This window comes from Falco rusticolus, chromosome 5, assembly GCF_015220075.1.
Source record: "Falco rusticolus isolate bFalRus1 chromosome 5, bFalRus1.pri, whole genome shotgun sequence".
Classification (NCBI taxonomy): Eukaryota; Metazoa; Chordata; class Aves; order Falconiformes; family Falconidae; genus Falco; species Falco rusticolus.
In genome coordinates, this window is record NC_051191.1 from 67,960,317 (window position 1) to 67,988,117 (window position 27,801).

Consider the following 27,801-nt stretch of genomic DNA (forward strand, 5'->3'; position numbering starts at 1 on the left):
CCCGGTTCTCTTTCTTAAGCCGGATATATGTTCCTCTGCAGCCCACGGCCACTGAAGGAATCTCCTGGTGTAAGATCATTCATACCTGTTCAAGGCATTACAGAATCCTACTATGTTAGGTTCATTTCCAAACGTCAGGGCATTTCCAAAGTGCACAATGGTATTCCATTACGATGTTGCAAAGACAGTAATGTTCCAGATAAGCATTGAAGTAAAACAGCAGTAAAAGCTTTATTGGAAGGCAAAATAAAAAGTAGACCTGTCTCCACTGGGTAGCAAAATTAATGTGAACGGAACAAGTGTTTTCTACTTAACTGAACGGTTTACCATCTCTATGCTGAAGTGTTAACTGGGACTCCAGAATTTAAAGTTCTTAAAGAAGAGAGAGACAGACCACCACTGGTATCTTGCATTTCAAGGTGTCTATAATTTGCTTTATACTTAACAAACTTAACAAAATTAACTGATAGGCAAACTACTTGAAGGTGATTTTTAGTATGATGATGCAAGAACAAGAATCTCTGAATATAACTTAGCAACAACTTAACTGTATTTATATCAATTGGTTGGATCGTAAACTAAGAAGAGCATACTGAATGCAGCTGAACTTCGGAAGGAACTCTGACTTGTGTTTGCCAAAATGTCACTGAAAAAAGGCAAATTATTTTGATCTATCCTGAACTTCAGAACAACTTAAAAATCACACCCTCACAACAAGACATGGTATGCCTGAAGCTTCAGCATTCATTCAGCTTCAGCACATTGCTGCAAGTCTTGGGAATTTAACCTTTAAAATTAATAGCAAGAACATTACTTTCAGTCTAATTGATTCAGCACAGTAATATGAAGGATATTCACTAACATGGCAGACGTTATTTCACTGGAGACTTTAAAAGCAGCACCTTATGTTGGAGGTTCACATGAAGCCAGCACATGTATAAAAGATCAAATTTTGTTTCCATCCATGCAAGTGGTGAGCTACACCTCCGCCCCTATCCCCAGAATTTGTTAGTGCTAAACAAACAGAGATTTTTGCAGTTCATGCAGGACTGTTGTAGTGGTACTTTTGCAAGATCTACAATAGAAAGACAGTTATAATGATGAGGTTTTCAGTGTGACATTTGTAAAACGGGAGCTTAATCTTACAAAATTGACCGGTAATTTCGGCTTACAGGCTTTCATTGTGGTCTTCAAACAATGTGTTTCAGAAACACAGTAATATTTACAAATCCAGTAGTGTAGCTTTCTTCAACAGCCTCTCAGGACTTAAGGTGACCTCATTAATATGTTTTTGAATTTCTTGAATTCAGATCCATCTCAATTTTCTAGAGTAAACTTCTCTACTTCTGAAGCAACATTTTTTTTATTATGTCAGACACAACAATGTGATCATGTCTGTTGTAACTGTTATGTTCTCATCCTGATTTTGATGCAAGCCCACCTTTCTCAGCTTCTCAAATGCTGTGGGATTCCAGCAAAATCAAGTATGACTGCAGGCTATCAAATTTTTCTCATTATATTGGTATTCTTACATTGAAGGGAGTGGTATATGTCTCCAACTAGACAGGATTGTAGCTGTTCTGTCATCACATACTTGCTTACTCACCCACTCTCTCTTCCACAGCTTTTTTTTGTCCTCATGTTAATATTCCTGACAATGACAGAATTGCCTCTGCCTGTGATCATTGAGAGTCCGTCATGTTCTTGTAGTCATTGACCCTGGAGCTGATGTGACCAACAGGGCCTTTACAAAACCAAGCAAGAACTGTTTGGAAAGCTCACAGTTTATGTCAAGTTTTTGTTTATTGGGATGGCTGTGCCATAGGAATACAATAGAAAACCTCTGAACTCAGCTGATTATTTAGATCCTTTTTGCAGTACTGTTTCCACCAGATGAAAGCTAGGAACAGAAAAAGTGGCAGGCTTAGCAGTACCCAGAGATACTCTTTTGTACATCTGGTTTTTTAATGCAATCAGGGAGTAATATCAGATGTTAAATTTATTGTCCTCTGTATATTCAGTGTGTATCACGGTGAAGATGTCATGTTACCAATGAAACAAAAAGCAAAAACCAAACAAACCAAACGAAAACCAAAGCAGAGCTGCACTGGGGAATTCAAGTGCAGAGTATAAGCAAAGGATTTTCACCTGTTTATGTAAAAAAGTACAATGAAAGATTTGTCTGCAGGTGAGTAATACAGCAAGTCACTACATATTGGAAACACACACAAACAGTGGAATATGCAATGAACTTTCTCAAGTTGAAAAATATTTGAATTTAAAATAGATAGTTTGCATTTTTAAAGTATTTCCAAACATTACTGGATCTTTTTATTTCTAAGAAGATTGTTTCTTCTTCTTCATTGTCTCAGAATGAATTAAATTAAAGAGCTTTTACAGCTTTGCATTTTTTTCTTTCATCACTTTATTCCTTTTACAAGTCACACAGAATAGCCAGAAGAAAATTGAAAGTGGGAAATGAAATGCAAATGCAGTTAATTCTGATACAGCCCAGGTGATGAAAAAAGTTTTCATTGTAAAGTGTTGATCTTGGATTAAAAATAAATACTCTGCAGAAGGAAAAAAGTTCTTTTCCAGTAACATGGTGGGGCAAAAAAAAGAAATTGAGTGACCAGTTCACAAACCCACTTCATTTATTCTAATTCAGACGTCACTGGTGCAATAGAAATTGTTCTGCAAGTGTTCAATTTCCGTATACCCTAGGGCTGATGATGGTTCTACAGAAGGATTTCTTGGTTGAAGCATGATGGGAAGGATCTAGTAGTAACCTCTATCTAGAGAAATTTGGGAATTGATGTGTGGCCTTGATAGATATATAACTAGATGTCTCATTTAAATCCTTAGGCTGTTCTTAATTTGTATTTGCTTGGGGTTTCCAGCAAGATTGCTATTTGCAAAAAGTAGAATGCTTCCTTGCCTTTGAAACAGAATGCCAGGGGAAACTTATCTTGCCTCTGTGCTTCAGGGCTGGAAGGCAAAATACTTAGTTCCACACAACTAGGAATAAATCACCCAGGTTGAAACATGATAGTGCCTGACAACTGGTAATGTTGGAAAGAAAGATTTCAGTAAATATTATTGATGAGGAAATTGGTAGGCAGAGCAGATGATCCCAGTGTATGTATGTGTACCTTTACAGTAAGCTTAGTGTTGCTAACTTATCTGTAGATTGCTGTCTTTACCCTGCAAAATAAGTATATATGGCAAGAATAAAATTATTAATAATCTAATAGAGTGCATATTTTTTATTTTTCCTTTTTAGAAAGGTGGTACAGTAATATATATACACACACACACACATTCCTTAGCTTTGTACAGTACTCGTTCACTCCTTGTCCCTTCATGCTTTCCAGAGGGCTTGGAGATTCCATTGCATTTTATTTCATCTTTTGTTAGGAAGAAAAGAAAGACACTATTTGGGTTATCTGTTTTGTTTTTATCAGTTATTTGAGAATTTGTTCAGAATTGCTGCTTTTGCTGTTGGGTAGGCAAAAAGGAAGGTAAAACAAATATGACCTTTTTTTAAAAAAAAGGATCCTAAAGTACTTGCAAAGACTTAAGTGCAAAATTCTTCATAATTAACTGTATGGGCAAAGTGTAGACTATGCTTTGCTTTCTTCTTCAGATTATTTAATTTTGGAGAACCTGTGGTTTAGTTATTTCAGTAATGCAGGTTTGGAAGAAAATTGGAATAAAGATAGTTATGTTCTTGTTGACTGGGATTTTGTAAGGAAATTTTGCATCTATTCTTATACAAATGTTTCCATATTGACACATTGTGCCAGTTCCAGTTTTCTGGAGTTTAAGGGTCATGTCCTTGTGTGGGGACTAACAGTTATATGACCCTGCAAAAGGCACAGATGTAGGCAGTGGGGTTTTGAATTGGTGCCTAGAGGTATCAGTATGACTTAGAATATTTCAGTGTACCTGCTGTTCCCTGGATGATAACGAAAACCACCACACATTACTCCGGTCTGAAAGTATGCTTGTAGACTGAAAGAATAGACAGATTTGCGCTTTCTACGCATTACATTATTATTAATTCTTGTGTGTACAGGGGGATGCAGTTGCAATGGGAAGATGCAGCAGTCATCTTCTGTCATACAGCTGTCGTCTTACTCTGGTCACAGTAAACAGTGTTACTGAAACATGAAAATGCGCACTGTGCTTGTGCAAATGCTTGTGCTGCCTTGGCAAGCATCGTAATATATGCTGAAGCTGTATTATTTAGCTGTCTCTTGTGTGTGGTTTGCTCACAGCAGAAAGTCACGCTGCACTATCCCCTCTTCAGCCAGTCGGAGCCTCTAAGAGTGTGTTTCACCTCCAGAAGTAAACATGAGTCTAAGAATAGCTCAGCCTTCTTTGTAGTATATTTTAATGGTTGGCTGTCTAAACAGCCAGCCTGTCTAGACAGCTGAGAACACTGAAAGCTCCTAAGGTCAAAAGCAGCCACGTAGGCTACTCCTGGGGATGCCACCTCCTCAGCAGCTGTACGTGTGGGTGCCGGGAGAACTGTTCAGTCAGAACTAGTGGGGTTCTTTCTGAAGCTCCATGGGCGACAAGTGTATGCTAATGAGGCATGAAATAATAGAGATGAGTGTATAAAGAAGGAATTTTCAGTTCTTACAGTTATTTCTGACTCACGCAATATATCACTGGTTATGGGGGTTTATGCTCGTTAAAATTTGTTTTGTAGTGTCATTTGTGTTGTGCCCAAATTTAAATTTTGAGCATGTTGGAGGCCTAATGCTTCTTTCTAATAGAAACAAATGTCAAAGAGAAACCAAAACCGATTTCAGTCCATTCCGTAAACAACAACAAAACATACATAGTTCTTCTGCTGTCAGTAATACATAGATTGTGTACAAAGCTGGATCATAAGTCTACATGTGTTTGCGTAAGAGAAATAACAAAAACTGGTATGAAGAATCTAATACCAGAGGACTCCTGTGGCCCTGGGTTGCAGAGGAACATTCGTAAGGGTTTCCCTGAATTAGGTTGTTCTTCCTAGCTTCCACTTTCAACACATCTGCCATTATTTGTGACTAAATGGTTAGCCTCCTGCAAAATTTTTTGCATTTATCATTACAGATCTAGACCATTTTCTAAAACTGTGTTCCAGATGTAATTTTATTAGAGATAGCAAAGTAGTAGTGGACGTGTTGTAATAGCCGTTTGCTCTGTAATCACAGCAACTCAGTTTTTCGGGGGTTGAAGAGTAAAACCTGGGGATAGTTGCTGTGTTTCCACTAACCAAGGAGCTGTAAACTGTTGCTCAACAGGTGAAGCCAAAAGGTTAGTTACTGAGTTTACTAAGTACTGGAGTAGATGGCCTTTGGGGTGGGTGTCTCACGGGTGGAGTTGGTTACCTGGTGTGCACAGGGTCAATCTCACATACAGCAGCGAGCTCATTTATTGCATGTTTGCGCAGAGGTGGGTGTTAGGTGGTAAATCCCCAGAGCTAGCTTACCTCTTAACACATGATAAAACATTTTATACGCTTTGAACAATTGTTTACAGTTATGTTTAGTCACACTGAATTCTCATTGGTTTTTATGGGCCTCCTCTCCATTTAGAGGTATAATATTCTTTCTTTTCACCAAGCGTATTCTGTGGAGAATGGGCTTTGTCAGTAGGGGGCTTTCTTTAGTCAAGGGTGGATCTTTTAGTATGATAATTAGGATAGTTCACACACAGTTCAAGTAATTTTCTGTTTGATCTCATTAACCATTTGGTTCTCCTTGAGCTCATCTTGTTATTTCTTAGCTTGAGGTATTCATGGTGTCTGTCCCTTCTTCCAAGGCCATCTCTTGTTAAGTGTTTGTAACGTTCTCTTTTTTCAGATTTTTTTTCTTGGTTTTTGTTATAGATCTTTACATACTTTGTCTGAATTTCAAGTTAGATAATAGACTGACCCTCCCATTAATCGCTTATCTGGGAGCCTGTCAACTACAGGGTTGTCTGGTTGCATTATTTCTTACAAATGTCTTTGAAAGAATATTTTGCTACCAGTGTTTTGGAGATAGGTACCTTACATGCCACATGTCATTCACCAGTTCATGATGTACATTTGCTGATGCAAGAAGAACTTGTCAGCAGCAAAAGCAAAAAGGAGGCACCTGAGAAGTCTGTACCCAGTTTAATCCTGTGCTGATAAATTTGTTTTCGACAGGTTATCATATTAATGTGTCTGTTTCTTGTGATGTGTATGTATGCATAAAATGGGTTTAGCATTAGGTCATCTCAGTCTGTCAGAAGATATATTCAGAAATCATAAAATGATTGAATTCTGCACCCGCAGAAAATAAGGCTGATACGTTTTCTGCCTAGGGAATAGTGCTTTGTGTTAGTCCATCATATAGCAAGCCACTATGTAAGATGAAAAAACTACATGCCAGTACAGTAAAGAATATAGTACCACAGGAAGTACTTAAAATAATACTTTGAAGAAGTAATAACAGCTTCTCAATTATCAAGTGCCTTTTTTGGTTTACATATGCAGTAATGTTTTTCTCAGCTTTTTTCCTTTCATATTGCTGATACATTGATCATGCTTCAGTCACACAGTGCCCAACATTCTCAGAAATTGGGAATAATGCCCTTTATGTTGTTCTTGTAAATGTTATTTAGACTTTCTTGTCTGACTTCTTTCCTGGTTATTGGGAATGTTGCTGATATTTGTTAATATTTGATAGTTGAGTTGCTTGATGTTGTGATGTAGGATTATAGGAACTTGACCTTTGCCTGCTTACTTTGCTGTAAGAATATTTTTAAAAGTTTAATATACTTCTAAGATGATTTTGAACGGTTTTGCTTGCTGCTGTCTTAAAGTTTACTCCTCTTTCAGATTGAAAATCTTCAAGAACAGTTAAGAGATAAGGAGAAGCAGATGAGCAGCTTAAAGGATCGAGTGAAATCCTTGCAAGCTGACACCACAAATACTGACACTGCCTTGACCACGCTGGAAGAAGCACTTGCAGAAAAAGTGAGTATGGAAAGCCTAAGCCCCTTCCTTCGGAAGGTCCTTTTGCTAATAACCGCTCTCAAGTCGGCTTTCCCGTGTGTTTCCTGGCCTCTGTGCCCAGGCCCCTCCGCCGCTGTGCCGCAGTGCAGCCCTTGCCGCTGAGCGACGGGGAGCGCGGCTGCAGCCGGGGCGCGGATCGCTAGAGGGCGCTGCGGGTCGCACCGCTGCCGGCCGGGGCGGGGGGGGGCGGGGCGTGAGGGCACCGCTCAGCCACGCGCTGTCACCCGCGTCTTGCGCCAAGGAAATCGCTGTTCTCACGTTGGCGTCTCTTTCCTGGTGCATTTGGTACGACTGTGGAACACCTTTTCAGCTGTGGATTCTTCTACTTCCCCCCCCCCCCCCTTTTTTGGTTCTTTTTCTTTTTTCTTAAAGTCTGCTAATATCTTGTTTCATCTTCTTTGCTGAGATATTTTAATAAGAAATTGAGTTTTAAAGTTTTTCAGTGTGAAATGAAATTTTACTTCCCAATATTGAATCAAAATGAATAGTTACCCTGATAACGAGCATATTTTTTTTATGTTTGCCTAGTTCTCAGGACATAGTTGACTGAGGGAGCAGCCTTATCTGTTCTGATTCAGTGGGGCAACTTTTTGGAATTACTATATATTTTTCCTTGATTCCCAGAGAACCAGCTCCTTCACTCTGTCAGGTTATATAAATGTCAAGCTATGAGGTTGGGGAGTTCGCTTGTATCCCTCCAGCTTCCAAGATAACTGATGCTCCATTGATACCTGGTGTACTAAAAAATTGTTTTGTTGGCTTTTCTTACTGTATATCAACCCTGGTGTCATATACGCACTACACGCCTTCCTCTCTGAAGGACCACAGACCTAACTGTACATTTTAGAACAATAAGATTTAGGAATCTAAATCCTTAAAGTAAGGCAGCAGTATGTAACCTATCCTGGTCCAAGCTGATTTTGACTATCAGAACCGGTTACATTGTGTTGCGTTGTAACAGTGCTGTGAACTTTCAGAGATACAGAAAGCCTGGTAGTTCTTAGCAATGAATCCATAGATTTCTCAGGTTTCCTCCTTCTTGAGGATCTGTTTTACAGCCATGAAGAAAAGAAAATGGCAGTATCAACACTACTCCTCCTTGTCTACTGTAAGAAGCATTGCGATAAGAAGTGTCAGAATTTGAACTAAGAGGCATTTTCTTCACTGAGTGCTTTCTTTTGTCAGGAAAGGACCATCGAGCGCCTAAAGGAGCAACGTGACAGAGACGAACGAGAAAAACAGGAAGAGATCGACAACTACAAAAAAGACATCAAGGATCTGAAAGAGAAAGTCAGCATTTTACAAGGAGATCTCACAGAGAAAGAGGTTGACCATCAGAATGAATCTGTTATGTTATGTATGAATTGTTTGTTGTATGTGTTACGTTTGAGATGAAGAAAACTGTTCCTTTATGGTAATGGTCCTTCAACAAGTTTATTTAGTAAAATAGATTCTTTGAGAATTTTTCAAAGCATAAATTGTTTCAGAACCATCTTTTCATGGTTAGCACGCAGTCCCCTTATTTGCAGCAGTTAATTGTATTAGTAGTGAATGACTGATGGTCAATGACAGCATTTTCTGGAGCTATGCTTATAGACAACTGAAGGCAGAGAATAGGCTTCCTGTCTAAATACATGGAGGAGAGGACAGAGTTTGATCAAAGCTGTGGGTGCCAAAAGCATGTAGATAATGTTTATTCCTTTTTGCAAACACTACAGCTAGTTCTTTTGACTCTGAAGAGTCCTTTTTTGATAATTGAGTTGGTCCAGTTGGCTAGACTAATTAACATAATTATATTAGAGAAATATAAAGGGTCTCTGTTCTTCTTTAGGAATTATAACATTCAAGTCTACTTACAGTCTTTTTTCAAAAATCACTCAAAGTAAAACAATTTGAAGAATATGCACCCAGGAAGTGCTAAGATTTTGTCTACATGGAAGTCAACACACATTTGACAGGAAAAAAAACAACAAAAAGTGGTTTGGAAAACAAGAAGTTGAGATGCCTTAGAGATAGGTAGCACGAATCAGTTTCACCCCATAGCAACTGTATACAGAAAAGCTTTGAACACACTCAGTTTCAGATACAGTGGCCAAATCTGCTAACCACTTACAGTTTTTAAACAGGATTTTACTTAAAACCAATTTTTCTTAAACATGACTGTCACTGGAGCACAAGTTCCAGTTTACAGACTCCTCCAGCTTTAAAAATGATTTTAAAATTAATTTAGACAAGGTTTTATTTTGATCTTGAAAACCTGAATTAAATCAAGCTGTCTTAAATCAATAACATAAACATCCTGATGTTATTCTAAGATGGATCCTGAACATGGTGTGAAGGGATAGGAGGAAAATAAAGACAAAAAGAAACTACCTATTGCACATAAAGAGTATTTACTTGGTAGTTATTTCACATCTTTTATTTTAGTCATCCTTGCTGGATCTGAAGGAACATGCTTCATCCTTAGCTTCATCAGGACTGAAGAAAGATTCAAGACTCAAGACACTGGAAATTGCATTGGAACAGAAAAAGGAAGAATGTTTGAAGATGGAAACTCAATTGAAGAAGGTAATCTGATTTCATATTTATACATGTGGTGTAAACATTCAGTGATAGACAAATTAGCCATGTCTACACAGAAAACGTTGGGTCTTAAGTTCGAATTCTGTGAATTGCTTTTCAGCAAGCACTCTGAAATTGTTTCCATGCAAACCATATTACAAGCGAAGCCCATGAGAAAATAACTTTCAGACACTGGTGCTAATTTTGGACTTAATTTACATGTAATAACAGTGCTGTTGAATTTTCTTTTTTTAATAGGTACTAGGAATTAAAGATTTAGTCTGCCTCGGTACAGTTCATAGCAGCAATTGTGCCCTTAAACTGGTGTAACAGCTAAAAAATTAATGGCTAAACATTTCAAGTATCAATGCTTTGTAGGTGTTAACGTGATAAATTCAGTTGCATAATTAGCTCGGCCCATAGGAATGCATAAAAAAAATTTTGAAGAATATATCACTAGTGAAGTGTGCGATCATTTGTTTTAATCTCATTGCCAGTCACAGCCGATACATTGGTAGGAGTTTACTGTTCGGAAGAATAATATTCTATTACAAGCAAGCTAATTAATTTGAACAGAATCTTTGGGTTATGTTTGCATTTCAAGCATTCTTTATTTTAGCTGTGAGTAGCATACATACTGCACTGTTTAAAGGAGCATTGATTAGCTTTTAAAAGAGCTGGTGATGAAGAAGTGCAAAACACACTAACTGAAATAGTGATAACACTTCTATTTATAAAATTAGAACAAGACGAAAGGCAGCCCGTTTTTTTAAAGAAATTTAAGTCTTGGATTATGGAGTTCTAGCTGTTTTTTCACATCTGTCCAGGAAAAGGAGGAGTGCCCATGCTGTAGTTTGCAACTCCATCATAGTTCCTCAACTAAATGTGAGATCAAATTTTGAGTCATCAGTTAAGACCTGTTTAGGATTTCTGTCGTGTGGGTGCAAGGTGGATGTTAATGCACCGGAGAACTCTGTGTAAGTGAAACCTCATATTGCATATGTAGACATGTTTGCCCTTCTTTTTAACTCTGTTACACAAAATAAAGAGTTCTGTTATTCAGCATCAACAAAGCACAATAGCAAGGAAAGATAGTTGTGCACATTTATTTGGTCTCACAGGCAGATTTCAGTGTGTCGTATAGTGGGTGAGTATTTCAGAAGGCCTGAAGGACCCTTTCGTTTGAATTCTCTGTCATGAACTGCAGTTTCACCCTTTGTTCAGTGTGTTGCTGGTAATGAGGAATATATTGTAGCTGAGATTTGCCAGAGGTTGTTGCAGCAATTGGATGATAGTTACAAGTTTGTAGGTAGACAGCTGCACTGGAGAGCAGTGTTACAATTACCTCAAGGAAAAAAGAAAAAAGGAACTAACTGGGAGAGCACAGAAAAAATAGTTCAGTTATGAAAAACCAGTTGTGGAAATTCAATTAATTAGGGAACGTGTCTGTATATTTAGCATTTGTAAATGTACTGCTTTTCACTGCTTCTCCTGAGATTGCTTTCCTCACTATCAGTGAGCATATCAGTAGTAGAAGCAGGTGTGGAGGGTGACCAAAATCTAGTGGAGCACTGCTAGCTAAAAGATGAACGTGCAGTTAATTTGCACTGTGATGACAACTCTTCATTATAAATCCTTTAGGCCTACGTCTGCTCATTCCATTTTAGAGAGAATGGTGCTTAATAGCTGGTATCCAGGAAAATTACATAAGGACACTGAACCAGTTCATAAGACCATATACTTTTATAATCTAATCTCTTTTTTTTCAGGAAATTGTTTAAGAGGGTGATTGATCACATTCTCCCGTGATCCTTTTCCTGATGGGTAAAATGGAAAAATAGCTCAAATGTAATGAGCACTGTTAATTGTACAGGACAGCTATGGGACAAATAACTATTCTTAATTTGGTTCTGAGAAAAATAATGAATATTGTATGTTAAATACAAATAGATTTACATCTTCCCATACAAAGAAGCTACCTAAATCATTCAGTCAAGATGGTCTCAGTTCTACAAGCAAAGAAAATTGATAGTCTGTCATTACGTATGTGCACTAGAAAGCCCTTCCATAATACTGTGGATATCTGCTCCTGTGCTTCAGGCATTACCGCTTTCTAGGGTATTTGGACGTTTGTTTCCTGTGCAGAGACCCTAAAGTACTCTCAAGGCCTACTGAGACAAAATCATCAATATCTTGTTCCTTTTTTAAATGCTGTGTCATGCCGGGCTACTGCATTCTCTTATTCAAGGGAAAATTCAAATTAAATGGAAAGATATTTTTTGGTGATAAGAAGTCGGTCTACAGTGGCTTTTTGTAAAGGAATCAATTGAAGCTCTAGGACCAAGGTAGGCTTTCATGTAATTAACTGTGCATTTGCTTTCCTCAAGCTGTACGGAAGAGCCTACTTCTATCACTGATCTTACTTGCTTTCTAGAACCAAGTCACAATTACTCTTAGATACTGCAGAAAATGCAGTTACAGTGACTTGAATGTTTTACGCTTATGAGTAAGTTTAGATATTTCTTTAATAACCTTTTTTTCTAGCTGCTTTTAATTAGCCACTTTTTTTTGTTGCTTGCAGAGAAGTAGAAAATTGCATTTTTAAAATGCATTGTAGATACTTATTCAGGCAGTTTGACATTGTCAAGGTGTATTAGTTCCTTGTCATCCCTGAAACAGTTATGACAGATAATTCAGCTCCAATGTAAAGCTTCTAAAAACTCAGTTTTACACATCTGCGTTGTTAACCATTGCAAATAACCATCGCAATTATCCTTAAAACGAATGGCTACATAAGAACATTTAGTTTAGAGGTTTATTATGTTGAGTTTTATTACATCATCTTAGTGCTCTTTTGCATAAGGCACATACAGGAAGGACTCTTGTGTAGCTCTTAACAGCAAATGCTTTTGCTTTTAGGCTGTTTCCCTTACAGTTTGAACAGAGATGTGTCTAACATGAATCTTGTTTTCCTTGTCACTTACTTCCACGGAACAGTTTGAGCAGTTTCAGTTAATCTATTACCCTTAGAAGTTAAGAAGCTGACAGAGACTGAATTGGGCTACTGTGAAGCCATTTCATAAAAGAGATTTGGCCAGCCCTTGGAAAAAACTCTTGCTAATCTCTAAAAAGTGAGCCTTGGAGAAAACATGAACAGTGCAACTTTACACTTTTTCAGTAAAAGGGTTTTAACTACACTAAACTGAAATATTATTAACCAAGTGGAGTGCAGGGGTGCTGAAAAGTTGCTGGTATTGTTTTTCTTTCCATGTAAGCAGTATCCAGTTTCTGACTCAAGGTGTTCACTTCTCATTGTTATTATACCTCTTCTTTCTAATGACTATTTTATATTGATGCCTGTTCTAGTGAATAAAACTGCAGGGTTTTTCGTATTTGGGATTTTTTTTTTAATAACAATACCATTACACAGATCTGTGTGCTTAATATTCTAATTCTGTGCTCAATTGTGAGCCTGCTGCCAGCAGGAGATAGTATGGGAGATTCTGAATACTGAAAGCAAGCCATAAATCCCTGTTGAGTTTACATTTTCTGGTGTCCTGCCACAAATAGTCTCCTTTTTTGCTGAGATGGAATCATTAGAGAGAAATCACACAGAGGAGGTGTCTCCCTGTTCTTCTGTGAAGTGGTTTTATGCTGTGTGGCTGGTGGTTTTTTCCTTAGGAAACTCATTTTTCCAACATCTATTTTAATGTAATAGTTTTACAGTGAAAAAGTTTTTGTCTAGTTTTGTTTTTTTTTCAGGATGCTCTTTTCCTAGCCTTTTCTGTCTTATGTTTCCCAGCCAGTATGCTTTGTTTCCTTTTGTTTTTCTAATGTGGGAGTGACCAACTCATATTAGAATTTGTTCCAGCAAAGATGAGCAGATTTTTGTCTGTCTTCATTTCCAGTGCATAGTTTTTCTCCCTGTAGATATTTTCCTTATTTGAAAGAGATCAGGTTTAGAGCAAAGAAAGAGTCCAAACCCATATGTTAACAAAGTTCCCCTTGGTGAGTTCTAGGAACTTTTCATCAGAGAATGTTAGCAGTGATTCCCTGCCAGGAAAATACCTCTAGATTCAACAGGCTCACTCAGAGGATGGTCGGGTTTTTTTCGGCTGTGGTGTTCTTTCTTCAAGTTCAGGAGGATAGTGTCTTTCAAAAGACAGGGAAAAAAGACTGAATGAAGTGTTAACCCAAATTCTGTGTTCCTCAAGATTTAGCTTGGCTAGTCTAATACAGGCTCTGGTGCTTTTTATTTTTGTGATCATGAATTTCCTGTCACAACTGAAAATTACTGATTATATTGATATATAAGATAGAAATACTATTTTTTGTTCTCAGCCGATGATTTTCAACGAAGGGACAATAAATGGTGTACTCAGTGTAGCAAGTTGGAAAGAAAAAAGCTACCAGGGAAAAAAGGATGTCCTGTGAAAGTAAAAAGCCAGCAACTATGTTCAGCGTTCAAGTGGTGTCAGTTACAGAATTAGTTTTCTAAACCATATAGCTGTCTTGGAACTGATATAAGTGAAGGACTAGAAATTAAAGTCTTTCTCAACCTGTACAACTCATCTGTAAACCCAAACACAAGATTAGGTTAAGTATTTGAGGATGGGACAAAACTGGTAAACTGAGAAATCAAGATCAAGTTTGGAATGTGCACAAGGGTAACTCCATGTTTCTTATGTTTCAAAAGCTGGTTAGTAGCACATGCTAAAACCACAAATTAAGATTCTGTTGTCTTAGTAAATTAATGTTGCAGCTGTTATTTTAAATTCTTTTCTTGTTGCATCTTTTCTTTTTCTCTTTCACACTGTTCCTATCCCCAATTTTCCCCATTTTTTCCTATTTTCTTTCTCCCTTTAGCACTCTGAAGTTTTATTGACTCATCCATCCAAGCCAGTAAGTTCCCTGGCACATCAGAGGCTATTGCCAACTCCATTTAATTTTCTGTGTTGCATGTGTATTCACCTGTGCTTTTATGTTTGGGCCAACAGAGTATATTGGTGAGTTACTTTAGTAGTGGATATGGATAGTATGGATACAAGCAAAATGCTATGTATGGTACGTCTGGCTAGTCCTGCTCAAAAAAGCCTTCTAAGCTGCTTTTACTTTTTGGCTGTGTTGGTCTAACTTCATTTTTGTTTGGACAGCTTAATATTGTGCCAATGTTTTGTTTCCCTTTCCTGCAGTTGCTTGAAGTGTCCTGTAGCTTTTCTTTTGCCTCCATTGTCTATGCGTTTTCAGGGCAAGAATGTAGAATTTCCATGCAAATCAAGCATCTTGCATGAAAGTATTCTGTAACACCATGTACATGAATTAGAAATAATAAAGTTATAGCAAGTAAAAGATTGCCTAAAAACGTGTGTAACCATGAAGCTCACTGGTACTGTATCAGTTTAATTTTGGATCCTATTACCAACCTTCTGTTTGATGTCAAAGAGCACTCCTTTTAGGGGGTGTTTGTATAATAATATCTTGACACCGAAAATTATATAACCCAAGGTGATTTTCATGAGACATTTCTTTTGTGACTGTGTGCATAAAAAAAAGTGTTACGAAACTTTCAGAGGCTGATGTCTGTGTTACTCTTGACAATGTTCAGGGTAAATGTAGCTGTCTATCCTGACTATCATTGTCTGAAAGTCAGAGAATTGCTGGTGCTTTTAATAGTTCGGGTTTTGTGAGAGGCTGTATTAGAAATTATTTTAATAGAACAGATAATACAGTGCATTGATGGAGCTAGTTTTAGGAAAATATTTATGGTATGTAATACGGAAAAGTACTTTGTTAAGACTATCAGAAGTAACAATGAATAGTCAACTAGGGCATAAAAAACTCCTACACTGCCTTTTGAATTACTTATTATGTGTAAAAACAGTCATTAATAAATATTCTAAGGTATTTGGTGCACAAACACTAGGAAAAAAACCCCATAATTTTATTTATTAGTGAACGTGACATTTGAAGGATTTCATTATTTACTGTTTCACAGCAAAAAATACTTTTTCCAAAAAGGTTTTGTTTGTTCAGGTATGAAAAGCAGATTCAAGACTTTTTTGGTAAATTTATACATTCCTCCACTTTAAAATAATCTGCCAGCCTCCTAACCCGTAGATTACACAGGTACGGTCTACTACTAAACTTGTTTAATGCATCCTATAAAGTATATTCTTTATCAATTGTTTATGGTTTTGAGAAAATTTTTAAATCTTTTAGCAGACTTTTTTACGTTGTTTGATTCAGTCTCAGATTTTATTTGGATTTGTGTGTTTTTGAAAGAAGCTGTCAGCCATAGCAGCTCACTGTTTTCAAGAACAAAATATAGAGATACATTGGTTTCAACCTTTTTTTAACACTAGTGATTTTTTTATTAAAGGATTTTGTCCTTGTACCAGATATTTTTGATGCCCCTTTTTAAATCTTTCTAAATTAGTTAAAGGTTCAATGCATTTTGTAATGTCTGTTTGTACATGCTCCGTAGAAGGATAGATTTAGCAATGAAATGGCCCACAGATTTCAGCTGCACTGGTTATACCCCATCCTGAAGAGAGAGGAAGACCTCCCCATTGTCTCTCTCCATTGCCACAGCCTCTTCTAGGTCTGGTCATCTGAGCTGGTGGCAGTGACACTAAGTAGGCTACTCACCAAATACCGTGCTAATTCCGAGCAGCTGCTTGATACAAATACAGCAGAAGCAAGAACTGGCGTCTCGGTGTGCAGAGCAAATCAGGTCAGAAAATCTGTTAGGATTGGCAGCTGAAAGCTAGCCATTGGGAGGGGAAAAAGATAGGATTTTGCTGAGGGAATGAGTACCTTGGATTACCAGGAAAATTGTACTGAACCTGGGACTCAGGGACGACATGGTATTGGGAGGGGGTTGCGTATGAGCAGAAGACCTGGAAGTACAGGTGGGGTTGGATAGAAGTAACTGTGCAGAAAAATCCCCCAAACCTGAACAAAAGCGGTAGGGAAAGAATGAAGAACTGGTAGATTAGTGGCATCTGCCTGGATAGGAGGAATGGAATTTATTTAAATAAAGTTGATAAAAGGTTGAGGAAATAAGATAAAAGTACAAAAGGATTGTAATTGGTGCAAATAGGCAGGAGAATTTGTGTCCAGGAGAGCATATTCTCTAATAAATCTTTAATAGCGTGCAAAATTTCTGAGAATCTCTGAAGCCAGAAAATACAAAATGTGGGAACAAACTGTGTGTTTTATTCCCCAGTTATATATAGCCAACATCCAGGATAAGGTACAAGAGGCTGTGTGGTGGCTTTTAAAGTTCTATTCCTATTGATGGTTCATGACAATGTCAGCATCATCTTACGCAATGGGAAGTTGGAGGCTTTTTCTCCCTGATTTTCTTATACCTAAAAAATTAAAGTTACCTACTCTACCCCTCCCAGAAACCTTGTTAAGGTACCATTCATTTTGAAAAATGAAATATCCAAAATATAGGAAGTGGCCAATGCAACGTTGTGGGGCCTTTCTCATTTTTCATTGTGAGGTAGTTGTTATAACATTTTATGATTAAATTACTGTATCCAGACTCTTGCTGTCTTCAATACTGTGTGACAAATACTCCCAAGAATGAGCCAGAGATATATAAGGAAGATGATAATCATGTAGAGAAATTAGATGATAGAATACTTTTTTTTAATAGTAGGAGAGCGTTGAGTGAATAAGGCAGGATATTTTTGCAGCTCAGTTTTTCATCTACACAACAGGTACAATAATGCATCCTCATTTCCCACTAGTGGTGTTATGAAGTGATTAGTTACTATTTTCCAAGTAATAGCCTGCAGTCATGATTAGCATGGTAGAAAGAAAAATGGAAAAAAAATAATTCGCAAGTGTCATTTTGCAATTTAAAGTAAACAAGGCATAGAGCCATACACTGAATATCAAAAAAAAAAAAAAAAAAAAAAAGTACTGAATATGGGAGGATCATTACTTGAAAAAAAAGTACTGAATATGGGAGGATCATTACTTGAGTGAATCCCTTCTGCTCACTGAATGAAGCTCTGTTTCTGTAAAATAGTAGCCTGCGGTCAGGTGAGTAAAGCCTGGTTCAGAGGAGGCATGGGTAGGGGGGATGAAGTACGCTCACAGAGACAGCCGTCACCTGGGCATTTCCCTCCGTCTTTGTACACTTTTTGTGTTGGTGTAAATACCAAAGAGAGCAAATTGTTAATGTTTAATAACAACTATGGGAACTTCTATCTTTCTGAAGAGATTGCTTTTTTCAGTAATGGGGTGTCTCACAGCGTCTTCCTCTTATTAAAACATTCAGCCTTCTTTATGGAATTATTCCAACCAAATACTTGCTTATTCAGTGTTAAAAATTTACAGTCACATTAACAGAGACCAACCATTTAAAAGATTTTGTCAGTAATAAGATAACAAACAAACCTTTGTGACAGACCAGAGTTTTCTGGTACATAGGATGTCAGTGAATTCACTGAGCTTTTTACTTCCAGTACAGCCTTTTTGAAAGCTGTGTTACATTACATGGTGTTTAGAGCATTAGAACTAAAGGAGGAGCAAGTCTGGTCGTTTTTCAAATTATAATTTTGTTGAAACTAATAAAGACATGATAGAAGGCAGCACACTTGTTTTGTCAGCTGAATTGCTGCCTTCTTGATAGGAAAAGTAAAGAAAATGGTTCTGTGTGTGTATTTTGCAATAAATAGTCATAATATATTTTTGTATTTGTGTTTGCATTTACTATTTTTAGGAGACATGAGGCACACTTGGAGGTAGGAGGGTGGATTAAAATGGGATTTTGGATTCTTGGGAACTTTTACTTTGTGGTCAAAAGTTCTTGGCAATGTTTGTATGTGAAATGTTAAACTGAATGTACTGTCTCGATTCATAGGTAAAAGTAGAAAGTGTTTGCTGTGAATTATTTGCTGTTTGGTTTAGTTAATCTTTCAGTAATATTTGTTTGAAATCTTAGTCATAATGTTTGGAATTTTTATTTAAATTTTAGAACTTTTAAATTAGATATGTGCTATTGTTTTCTTCCCTGTCTCTGGCACACTTTAAGCTATGTAAGATTACAACCTTTTTGGGGATGAGAAATATCAACCTAGAAAATTATTTTTAGCGTGTTTTGTCTTCCTCTCCTCCCCATCTGTAAATAGTCATTATTTCTGTGACACATCAGTCATCTTTGTTTTAGTTGAAGAAGTTGGCTTTGTCGGCTGATTTTCTGTGGAAGCAATAGAAGTTATAACACATTTATTTGAGGAACAATCACTCTTTCTTTTATTCTTCAGTTACCTGAAGCACTCACCCCATCACTTACTACATTCCATATGGGAAATGATGGCTAAGAGCAGAAAAGCAGAAGGCTGTTAAACCACTTCTTAGTTTATAGTCCCTCTTAAGAACTTTGAGAGCATATCTAGAGTAGTAAGCTTGAAGTATTCTTAGTCCTGAACCACTTAGATTTTTAATTATAATTCACACTGGCAAGGATTAATAGTGATCAGGTGAGCTTTGCTAATAAAAACATAGCTTAAGAAGGTGCTGCTTTCTGGCTAAAGTATGACAGTGTTTCTTGGGCAGATCAATGCAGAATCAGACATGCAAGTTCCGTTGTGCTCTTGAAAGTAGCTTAAATTCACCTGTTTGACTCCACACTGGAACAGACATGGAGAGCTAATGACAGGGTCAGTAGCAACAGTTAAGAGGTTTAAAATAGCCTGGGATCAGGTAAACTCAGCGGCCTGTATAGACTTACCTTTTCTTATTTCTCCTTTGTCAGAGGAGAAAGTGCAATCTTCCCTTCACCCCAAGCAAACTGCTTTTTCAATTTGTTTAATTTTTCTCATACTTTTGTACATTTTCACATTTGTTTTCTAACTATATTAAGAGGTTGCAGATTTAGGGATACTGTCTCAAACAGAGCTGGAAGTTGAATCTATCAAAATGCACTTCTTAATGTGTCTTAATACAGCACAAACTGTCTTAGTGCATTTGTCTAAATATATGTTGATTCTGTTTTGAAAATGAAATTACTGCCTTATTTTGGAATGTTGTGCACCTTTGGTGGGAGGGGGAAGTTGTACGTGGTTTTTTTACTGTGAATATAGGAATTCATTATTTGTGTTTAACTTTCTTTTCGGTTAAAAAAAATACTGCTGAATTATTTTGCACAATGTTGCATTAGGAAGGTAGCCAATTTCATCTGTTCCAGATCTTGATGTGAGTTTGAGTTTGTGGGAAACCTCTAAATGCATTGGTTTTCTCTCCTACACAGTAAATGAATCCAGTAGGATTTTAGATATGGTCATGCAACACTTACTTGGTACATAACCCACAAAAAGGACCAAAGTCACTCAGTCAGTAACTCACAGCTCAGGAAGTGGTCTCCAGCTTACACCATATCACGTAACATTCTCTTTGTGTTAGGTGAAAGTATCCATACTTATGTGCATTATGTACAAATAACATGTGTTATGTGTCTTAACTAATAATTTATGTCATGTAAATAGCCCTTTAGTTCTATAAGAACCAGACACGCTGACTTGCTGGCTAATTTTCTGAAAAAAAATATTGATTTCCTCCTCTCAGTAGTGTCTCATGGGTTGTTGTGGAGATGCCTTTATTAGCACAGAGTAATATAAATCAGGACTGTCTGGACAGTAGAATTGCATTAGGTTTTATAACTTATTTTGAATTAGGGGGTTTAGTAATCCAGGCTAACGGCCTAGCTATGGTTTTTTTAAGCAGTTTCTTGATTATCTAGTTATGTGTTTTAGATTACTCTGAAGAGCCTGGAGGAATATTTGTTAAACAATTTGAGATGTTGGAAACATACCTAAATCCAGTACTGAAGAATTCAGTCTCTGCGTCTGGTGAAAACCAGACTTAACTCTATACATAGTGTCTCTTAGGAGAATATAGGTGGCCCCCAGTAGACTTACGGATGCCCCCCAGTAGATATATAGATGCCTCCCAAAAACAGTATTCCCAGTTCCTGCAAAACAGTATTTAGGAGGGAAGAATGAAGGTTTTGTTTGAAATTTAGATATTGTTGAAATGGAAATTAAATCAAGTATTTCAGATTTCCTGCAGGCTGGAAACCCCACTAAGGCATTTCAGGAACACCCACCAACACCCTCCTTCCAAAGCAAAGTATGTTCCCTGATGCTTGCAGCTGGCTGTTCATGGAACCGACACACTTGTCAGTCTCAGTGCTGCAATGTCCTCCTGGAGTCTGCATCATCTTGGTAACATGTTCATTAGATTTCCACTTGCTGTAGGGAGCCCTTTCCAAGGGTCTATAATTGGAAGTGCTTGTGAGGCAGGAAGGAATCTGGAAGCATTGACAGCCTGAACTCCAAAAGGCTTCTTGAAGCTTCCAGGCTTACCAGGGGTGCACTTGGAACCAGGTGGGGGTTTACTTGAAAGCAACTGGGCAGTAGGGAGCCCTTTAAGTCTTCCTAAATGCATTGTCTCAGGAAATTATTCTGCTCTTCCAGGATCTATGGTTGTTGGCCACTCCTGCTGAGATCTGTCTGGGAGACCTGCGGTTTGCCAGGCATTTTGTTCTAGGATAAAATACTGTGCAGGTTTTCCAGCTTTCTGGAATTCCTGCTTTTTTTAAAAAAAAAGAAACCAAAACAGTTTAGCATTGACCCTCAGGCAGGAGGTGCAGGGCCAAGGCCCTGGAAGATTAAGCATTCCAGTGTTTGGGAAACCCAGATTTGTTCCAAGGTCATAAACCAGTAAAGACAGGCATCAAGATGTTCTTCAGTCCTAGAATATTCTTTTCCAGGATTCTCCTGGACTTCAATAGAATGGGGCCTTGGCTTTAACAGAGCTAATTAAAAACAAGAGACTCGAAAGCAAAAATGTTGGGGTCAATGAACAGATATTTTCCTCCAGTCTTATTTTACTGAATAACTACGCAGATTTAGCCAAGTGTACTTTTGCTGTTTGGTTCTTTGGAAGCAGCAACTTCTAACCCTGAGTTTTATGCTGCTGCAGTTCTGTCCAATTACCTTTAAAAGCAAGAGAGTCCTGTACTGTTGGATTTGGACTTACTGTGCTCTGGAGCAGAGCATTGGCAGCTTGTAAAACAACTTTCCGCAGCTGCACACGGGGAAGAAAGTCCATAGACATTTTCTGTTATATGTTTGCCTCAGAGAAGGGCCTTGATTTTGCAGGCAATCTTGGTCATCAAAATAGCTCTACCAAACTGGCTATTCACTGAAGCAAATTTGAGCAATTCTGAAAAAACTTTAATTGTTATCAAATAGCAGTTCAAGATCCAAGAGCAGAGCAGAAGGGGAGAATGGAAAGAGCCTTTAGTCTGCTTGTTTAATGCCTTTCCTTTGTATTTAATATGCTTGGGAACTGCTGGATGAGTTTTACTAGTAGTTTAGTGATTTTTATAACAAACCAAGCCATTTAAGAAAAAAAAAAACCAAAACCCAATTTTGTTGAGGTCATTTAATCCTCAGTCCTCTGATGCTCTTTGTTCCCATAGCCCGATTTAGAAAAATTGCATTTCCTAGAGAGCTAGGCAAAGATAATTTCAGTAGGTAGCCATAATCATACTAGTCCTAGTCTATACGGCTCAGGTACCTAGCAAGGGTTTCAGTATATCTGCACCATCTGTGCAAATCTGACATTTTGCATACTGATGTAGTTATGGAAGGCTATTAACCTTTGATTTGTTTTTCTAGATTATCTAAGCTAAAAATACCTCAGATAATTAATTCTGCAGTCATATCACTGTTTTATGAAGTGTGTACCCACTCACCCTTACTTTTCTTTTTCTTTCCTTTCAAAGAATTTAAACTTTTTTCATATTTTTACTACTGCCTTCTGTTGATTCTGTTTCAGATCAAAAAATCACTTAAATTTTTTTTAGACTGAATTAAACAAATCTGTTTCTGGATTTTTCTTTTCCTAGAAAATATTTCCTCATACTTAAAAGTAGCCTATGCACTGTATATTTATTTCTGTGTAATAATTAATCTTGCCATTTTGAAATACATCTTGCAGTCATCGCAGTATCTGTAAAATGCCTATGTGTGAATGAAGTGTTTTTTCTTGAACCTTTTTTTTACAGGCTCATGAGGCAACCCTGGAGGCTAGGGCTAGCCCAGAACTGAGTGATCGTATGCAGCAACTGGAAAGGGAGGTAACACGGTATCGGGAAGAATCTAGCAAGGCTCAAGCTGAAGTGGATCGTCTTCTGGAAATCTTGAAAGAGATGGAAAATGAGAAGAATGATAAAGATAAGAAGATAGCAGAACTGGAAAGGTGAGAATGGTATAAAGTTACTGGAGGAGCAAAAGAGTTATGAAAGTTAGAGGTAACAGTCCATTTTTCCTAAAAGCTTTAGAGTGTCTATTTTGGGAAAGTCTCCTAGAGTTTTTCTACTTTCAGTCCTTTATTTGGTAGATTGTACACAAAAAGATGTCTGTCTCCTGGCTGCTCAAAAATAGGGCTGACAGAGTTAGAAGGGTAGGTAGAGCTGTAAGGGAATGGAGATGGTAGGAAAAGTTGCTGACACTGTGGTGTGTTTGGAGAACAATTTGTTCTTTTGATTTAATAAATTCCTCAGGCATGGCTCTCCAAAAAACAATTAAGGAAAATTACTTTTAAGAGCTTGTGATACTAGTTACTTAGGTTCTTCTGACAAGTGGCATTGAAACTCTTTGTACTGTAGGGACATGAGTAAACTTTGGCTCATGTGAAGCCAAATGAACAGATTTGCTTTTGTATAAACAAAATGTGATTCAGTGCTTTTCAGTATTTCCCATGTTTGTGTTGGAGCCAAGGTGCCCAGATATTTTTTCTAGACTTTAATACCCCAAACAAAAATTATAATTTATTATTATTCCATGACATTTGTATCGCAATGACAAACAGATCTCGAGAAAGACCTCAAACAGAATCTGGTTTCTGTCATTTTCGCACTTTAACAAGAGGGTGGGTGAGGCCAAAAGGAGTTTCTAGGCAGTAACACCTGTCTTGGGGTTATTTTGTTTACTGTTAACAATAAAGAATCACTAACATGGAACAGCAAAATGGAAATTTGATTATTCCCATTTGCCTTGTGCCAGAATAGACTTTCTGATTTCTGTCTTATTTAACTTCTCTGCATTTACTGTCTTTTAGTGTCAGGAAGATTAGGGCAACTGAGTAGACAGCATTTCAGGTTCTGCATGATGGCAGTGGTTATTGTTCATTCGCTTGATGGTAGTCAAATTATGAGTCCCTCTGATTTGAAAAACTTTTTTCTAAGAAGTCCGTTCTTGTTTTCTTGAAATGATAGAGCTCTGAAACAGTCCGACTTGTCAGCTGGGTTTCTTCTCTCTTTGTGATTGTAAACAGCATCCTGTTATTTTTCTTTAAGTTGTTGTCGTCTTTAACTAGAATTATCTATACTTGTGGTGTAAGCTTGAACTCTCAAAAGTGATGATATGTTCTTTTTAACTGTCTTCCCTTTTTTCTAAGTGATATAACTCAGCCCATTGATACATGATGTATTCAGCAGAACATTTAGGCAATAGGTTGATAGAGTTAGGTGCGCTAGGAATAGATGTGAAAAAGCTAGATAGCAGTTAGAAGTCATATTTGTCTGTGTGATATTCTTCAGCCCTTAGAGGTGCCCATCTCAGGCATGAGTTCAGCATGTCATCATCTTAAGGCAAGCAGGTTGACTAAGGATCAGGCTGTAAGCAGCAAGCTTCTATTAGAAGCAAGGTAGGGGGAAGAAATATGTTCATAGTGCCTTAATTTTTTTCATGGGCATAAGTAATTACTGTTCAGGAAAATAAGGCAGAAATATTCATCATTCCTCAGCTTGATTCCTAGAGGAGATTGGAATATCAGGAGGAGAATTTTCTTATGCACGCTCTTAATGCAAGTCAGGGTTTTTTTATTACATTAGCATTCAAACTCTAATCAAGATTGGGACTTGCACTGTCAATCAACATATACAAGTGTCCCATAATCAAAGGAGTTTATAGTCTACAAAGCAAGACTAATAAAAAGGAGAAATGGAGATGGTCTTCCTTCTCTTTTATAGATAAAAGCATTGGCACCCAATCTTCAAAGAGTTAGAAAGGAACTTTTTCTTTGAAAAGATACTGTTCTAGAGATCTGCAAAGGAGTTATTGGTTTTCTTGTTACAGTGGTAGTTTCTCGCTTTTTCAGTCACAGACCAAACTCTTACTGTACCAATGAAAGCATAAAAGCCTCAAATAACTGGACATCATTCTGTAACAATTTGGTGGATACTTTGACTGTTCAGCGTTATCCATTCCTTCTTACCACCTGATCTTTGCTCTTATAAAAAATTAGTGATCCTCTTCTCTTTTTAAGCTGTCACCTTTTCTGCCAGTACTGAGATAGCATAGAATATGTCATCCTTTACTTCTAGTAATTAGAATAGGTGTTTCAGCTATGTCAAAGAAAAGACAGCTTTTTTTTATTATGTGTTTACACAGCAACTGTGTAAATCACAGGGGGAAAAATAAGAATATTCATATTCTCTAACTACTGTAAGTGGTAATGGAAAAGGTCTTCAAGATGTAGAGACATAAGATGCATACTGTTAGTGTGGTGAATTAGCAAAGTATCAACACCTGAAATAATGAGTTTTCAGGTGGAACTGAAATATAATCACAGTGCTGGAGAAAAAGACACAAAGTTTCAGATACTTTGTAGTGAGGTTTTGACTAGTCGTTCTCTTTTTCTAAATAATTTTTGAAATTTGGCCTTAGTTTTCAACTGCTCCCCCAAACCCCTGTTCTCCAGAAACTTGCTTCCTCCTTGTGAGAATTTACAGAAAGCAGAAATTTTAACATGGCTATTAAATGTATAGGTTGGTCCTGGTTTTATCTGCTACACCTGTTTGTAAAGTATTCTTTCATGGCTGAACTAATATATCGAAACATGTTGCATGGATGTTTTGGAGCCTGAGTCTTGTTTCCTGAAAAGAATAGATAATTTTACCATGGAAAAGCCGCTCCTAAACTGTGGCCCATGCAGAGCAAGCTAGAAATTGTCTTTACTTCTAGTGCTTCTACAGCTGTTCAAACTCTGCTGTACTTGAAGAACCGTAGTGTTTGCAGAAGCATTTGTCAGCAAGCAAGAAAGTGAATATTGCTCTGCCTATCAGGAAATCAATGCAGAGCAAGATGAGAAGAAAAAAGTCATATTCAGGGAATAACTGTACTAAAACCCCATGATTTTTCAAGAGAGAGAGTCTCTCCTTGGAGTTTTCCCTTATGCTAGTTATATGTGACAGCTAGACCATACCTCATCAGGAGAAGAGAAATAGTAACGCTGTTTCATCTATAGAACAGATGAGTCACCTGTTAGAGAGGTATGTATAGGGGAATAGAGAAAGAGAAAAGGTAGGAGGAGAGGAAGATGAAAAGCAGAAAACTGTTCTCTTAAACCTTTTCAATGATGGCAAAGCTGCCTTTAGCTCAGATTAAAGAGGGAAACACACACTCTTCAGTAACTGCTGCGATTACTGGGTGGGGGGCATTTTTTTCAGCTGTGAACGGGAGGAAAGATAACAAAACCCAGTGTGTTAGATATGGTGCATGCTATGCAAAAATTCAAAAAATATTCTAGAGTCAACATGAGATGAAAATTACAAGCTCATTAATTTATATTCTCTGTGGGCAGGATTTTGCTTTTTCTTACAGGAAGGTGGGCCATAAGTCTGCGTTTCTTCTGTGGGTGAACAGCCCTATAAGTTTTGTTTCTGTCCCTGGATTGTGGCGGTGTAGAGGGTTTTGTAGCTGTCTGGTTATTCACTTTCTTTATAACTAACTGTTTGCTTTTTGTATTGCCATTCCATAACCTCCTGTCTCTGTGTAACTTTTCATTTTGTGTTTTGTTTCCTTCCTTGCTTTTCCTTTCCATTAATACTCTTAACGTCCTGGCTCCACGAGTTGTTTTGTTTTGTACGTGCGGGGTTTTTTTTGACTATGCCTTTTCTCAGAAAGCACGCCTCCCGCAAATTGCACCCTCCCTACCAGGTGTCGGTCCCTGCACCACAACACGTAGGGGGGTTTGTGTGGGACTTCCTGGGAAAGTGAGTGCTCTATAAGGCTTCTGTTTCCTATGGGATGGAATGTCACTGCTGGCTGCCCGGCTGCTGCTGCTGCTGTTTGGGTCTGCTGCAATTACGCTTTTTTTCTTAGGTCAAACAGGAACTAGTTATGTCAACTACAAGCTCAAACAGTCTCTGTTCAATTCATGTCACAATGGTTATGACCACAGCCCAGAGGAGGTTTGCTGCTGTTCTCCCTGATTTAAACTAGTCAGAAGCTGTTGCTTTTTATTCTAATTATCTTGCTGTGTGTTACCTTTGATTCTAATCTCTGCTATCAATTCTGCCTGAACCAACTAAAACTCAAGTGCTCTAAAATGTGTCATTGATAGAGATCAGCATTGACTTATTCTTGAGTTTTATTGTGATTATTATCCTGTAATAAGAAAAAGAAAAAAATAAAAAAGAAAAGATAAATAATACTAACCATCTGGGACATGGCCATCACAGCCTTCAGATGAGTAGTTTACACACAGACGTATTTGTGTGTATATGTTCTGCAAATAAGAACCGACTTTGTACTGGAGAGGTGGCAGTAAATATGTACATGTATGTTGCCTCAGAAGTAAGCACAGAGTGAATATATATGAAAGTCCTGGTTCCAGTTACAGACTTGACTTCAATTTAGCATGCTCACTATATATGATAGGTAGTCCTTGTAAGGACATACCATTTTTTTCCTGAAGAAAGCTTGACTTTGATGTGGGAACAAAGGAAGACAGTACTCAGTTTTGGAATACCAGCAGTCCTTTTAAGGACAGCTGGAAATCATGATGATTTTAAGAAAGAAATTTTAGGGAGTTTTTCTAGAAAGACTTCAAGGATTCCCTTTGCAAGAAGAAACCTTCAGACTTTCTATGTGTAGCAGCTAAAAGGTACACTCCTATCTCAAATATTTCTTCTCAACAGTAAATAAAAATAAAAGATTAAAAAACATAGGGTGATCTCAAAGGAGTGCTGAAAAAATACAGGCAGTAGAAGGAAGCATCTTACTCTGTATGTCTTTAAGACAGTGGTGTGTTTGTGTAGTGGTCTGTGAAGGATGGATGCATAGAGAAATTAACTGCACATTCCATCAACTTTATGGTTT

The 27,801-nt window shown here is 37.5% G+C and overlaps 1 protein-coding gene across 18 annotated transcripts in view; it reads left to right on the top strand.

The window, feature by feature from the left end:
* ERC1 (ELKS/RAB6-interacting/CAST family member 1) overlaps positions 1-27,801 on the top strand; it is a 302,189-nt gene that overhangs the window by 109,722 nt on the left and 164,666 nt on the right. For 9 of the 18 annotated variants that reach the window (XM_037388425.1, XM_037388439.1, XM_037388433.1 and 6 more), the window contains 5 exons: positions 6,869-7,006; positions 8,231-8,371; positions 9,473-9,613; positions 14,474-14,509; positions 22,701-22,894. In XM_037388425.1, the coding sequence (XP_037244322.1) occupies positions 6,869-7,006; positions 8,231-8,371; positions 9,473-9,613; positions 14,474-14,509; positions 22,701-22,894 (650 nt within the window). The remainder of the gene's footprint in view (positions 1-6,868; positions 7,007-8,230; positions 8,372-9,472; positions 9,614-14,473; positions 14,510-22,700; positions 22,895-27,801) is intronic. The other 9 variants (XM_037388441.1, XM_037388444.1, XM_037388430.1 and 6 more) reach the window with 1 other exon arrangement.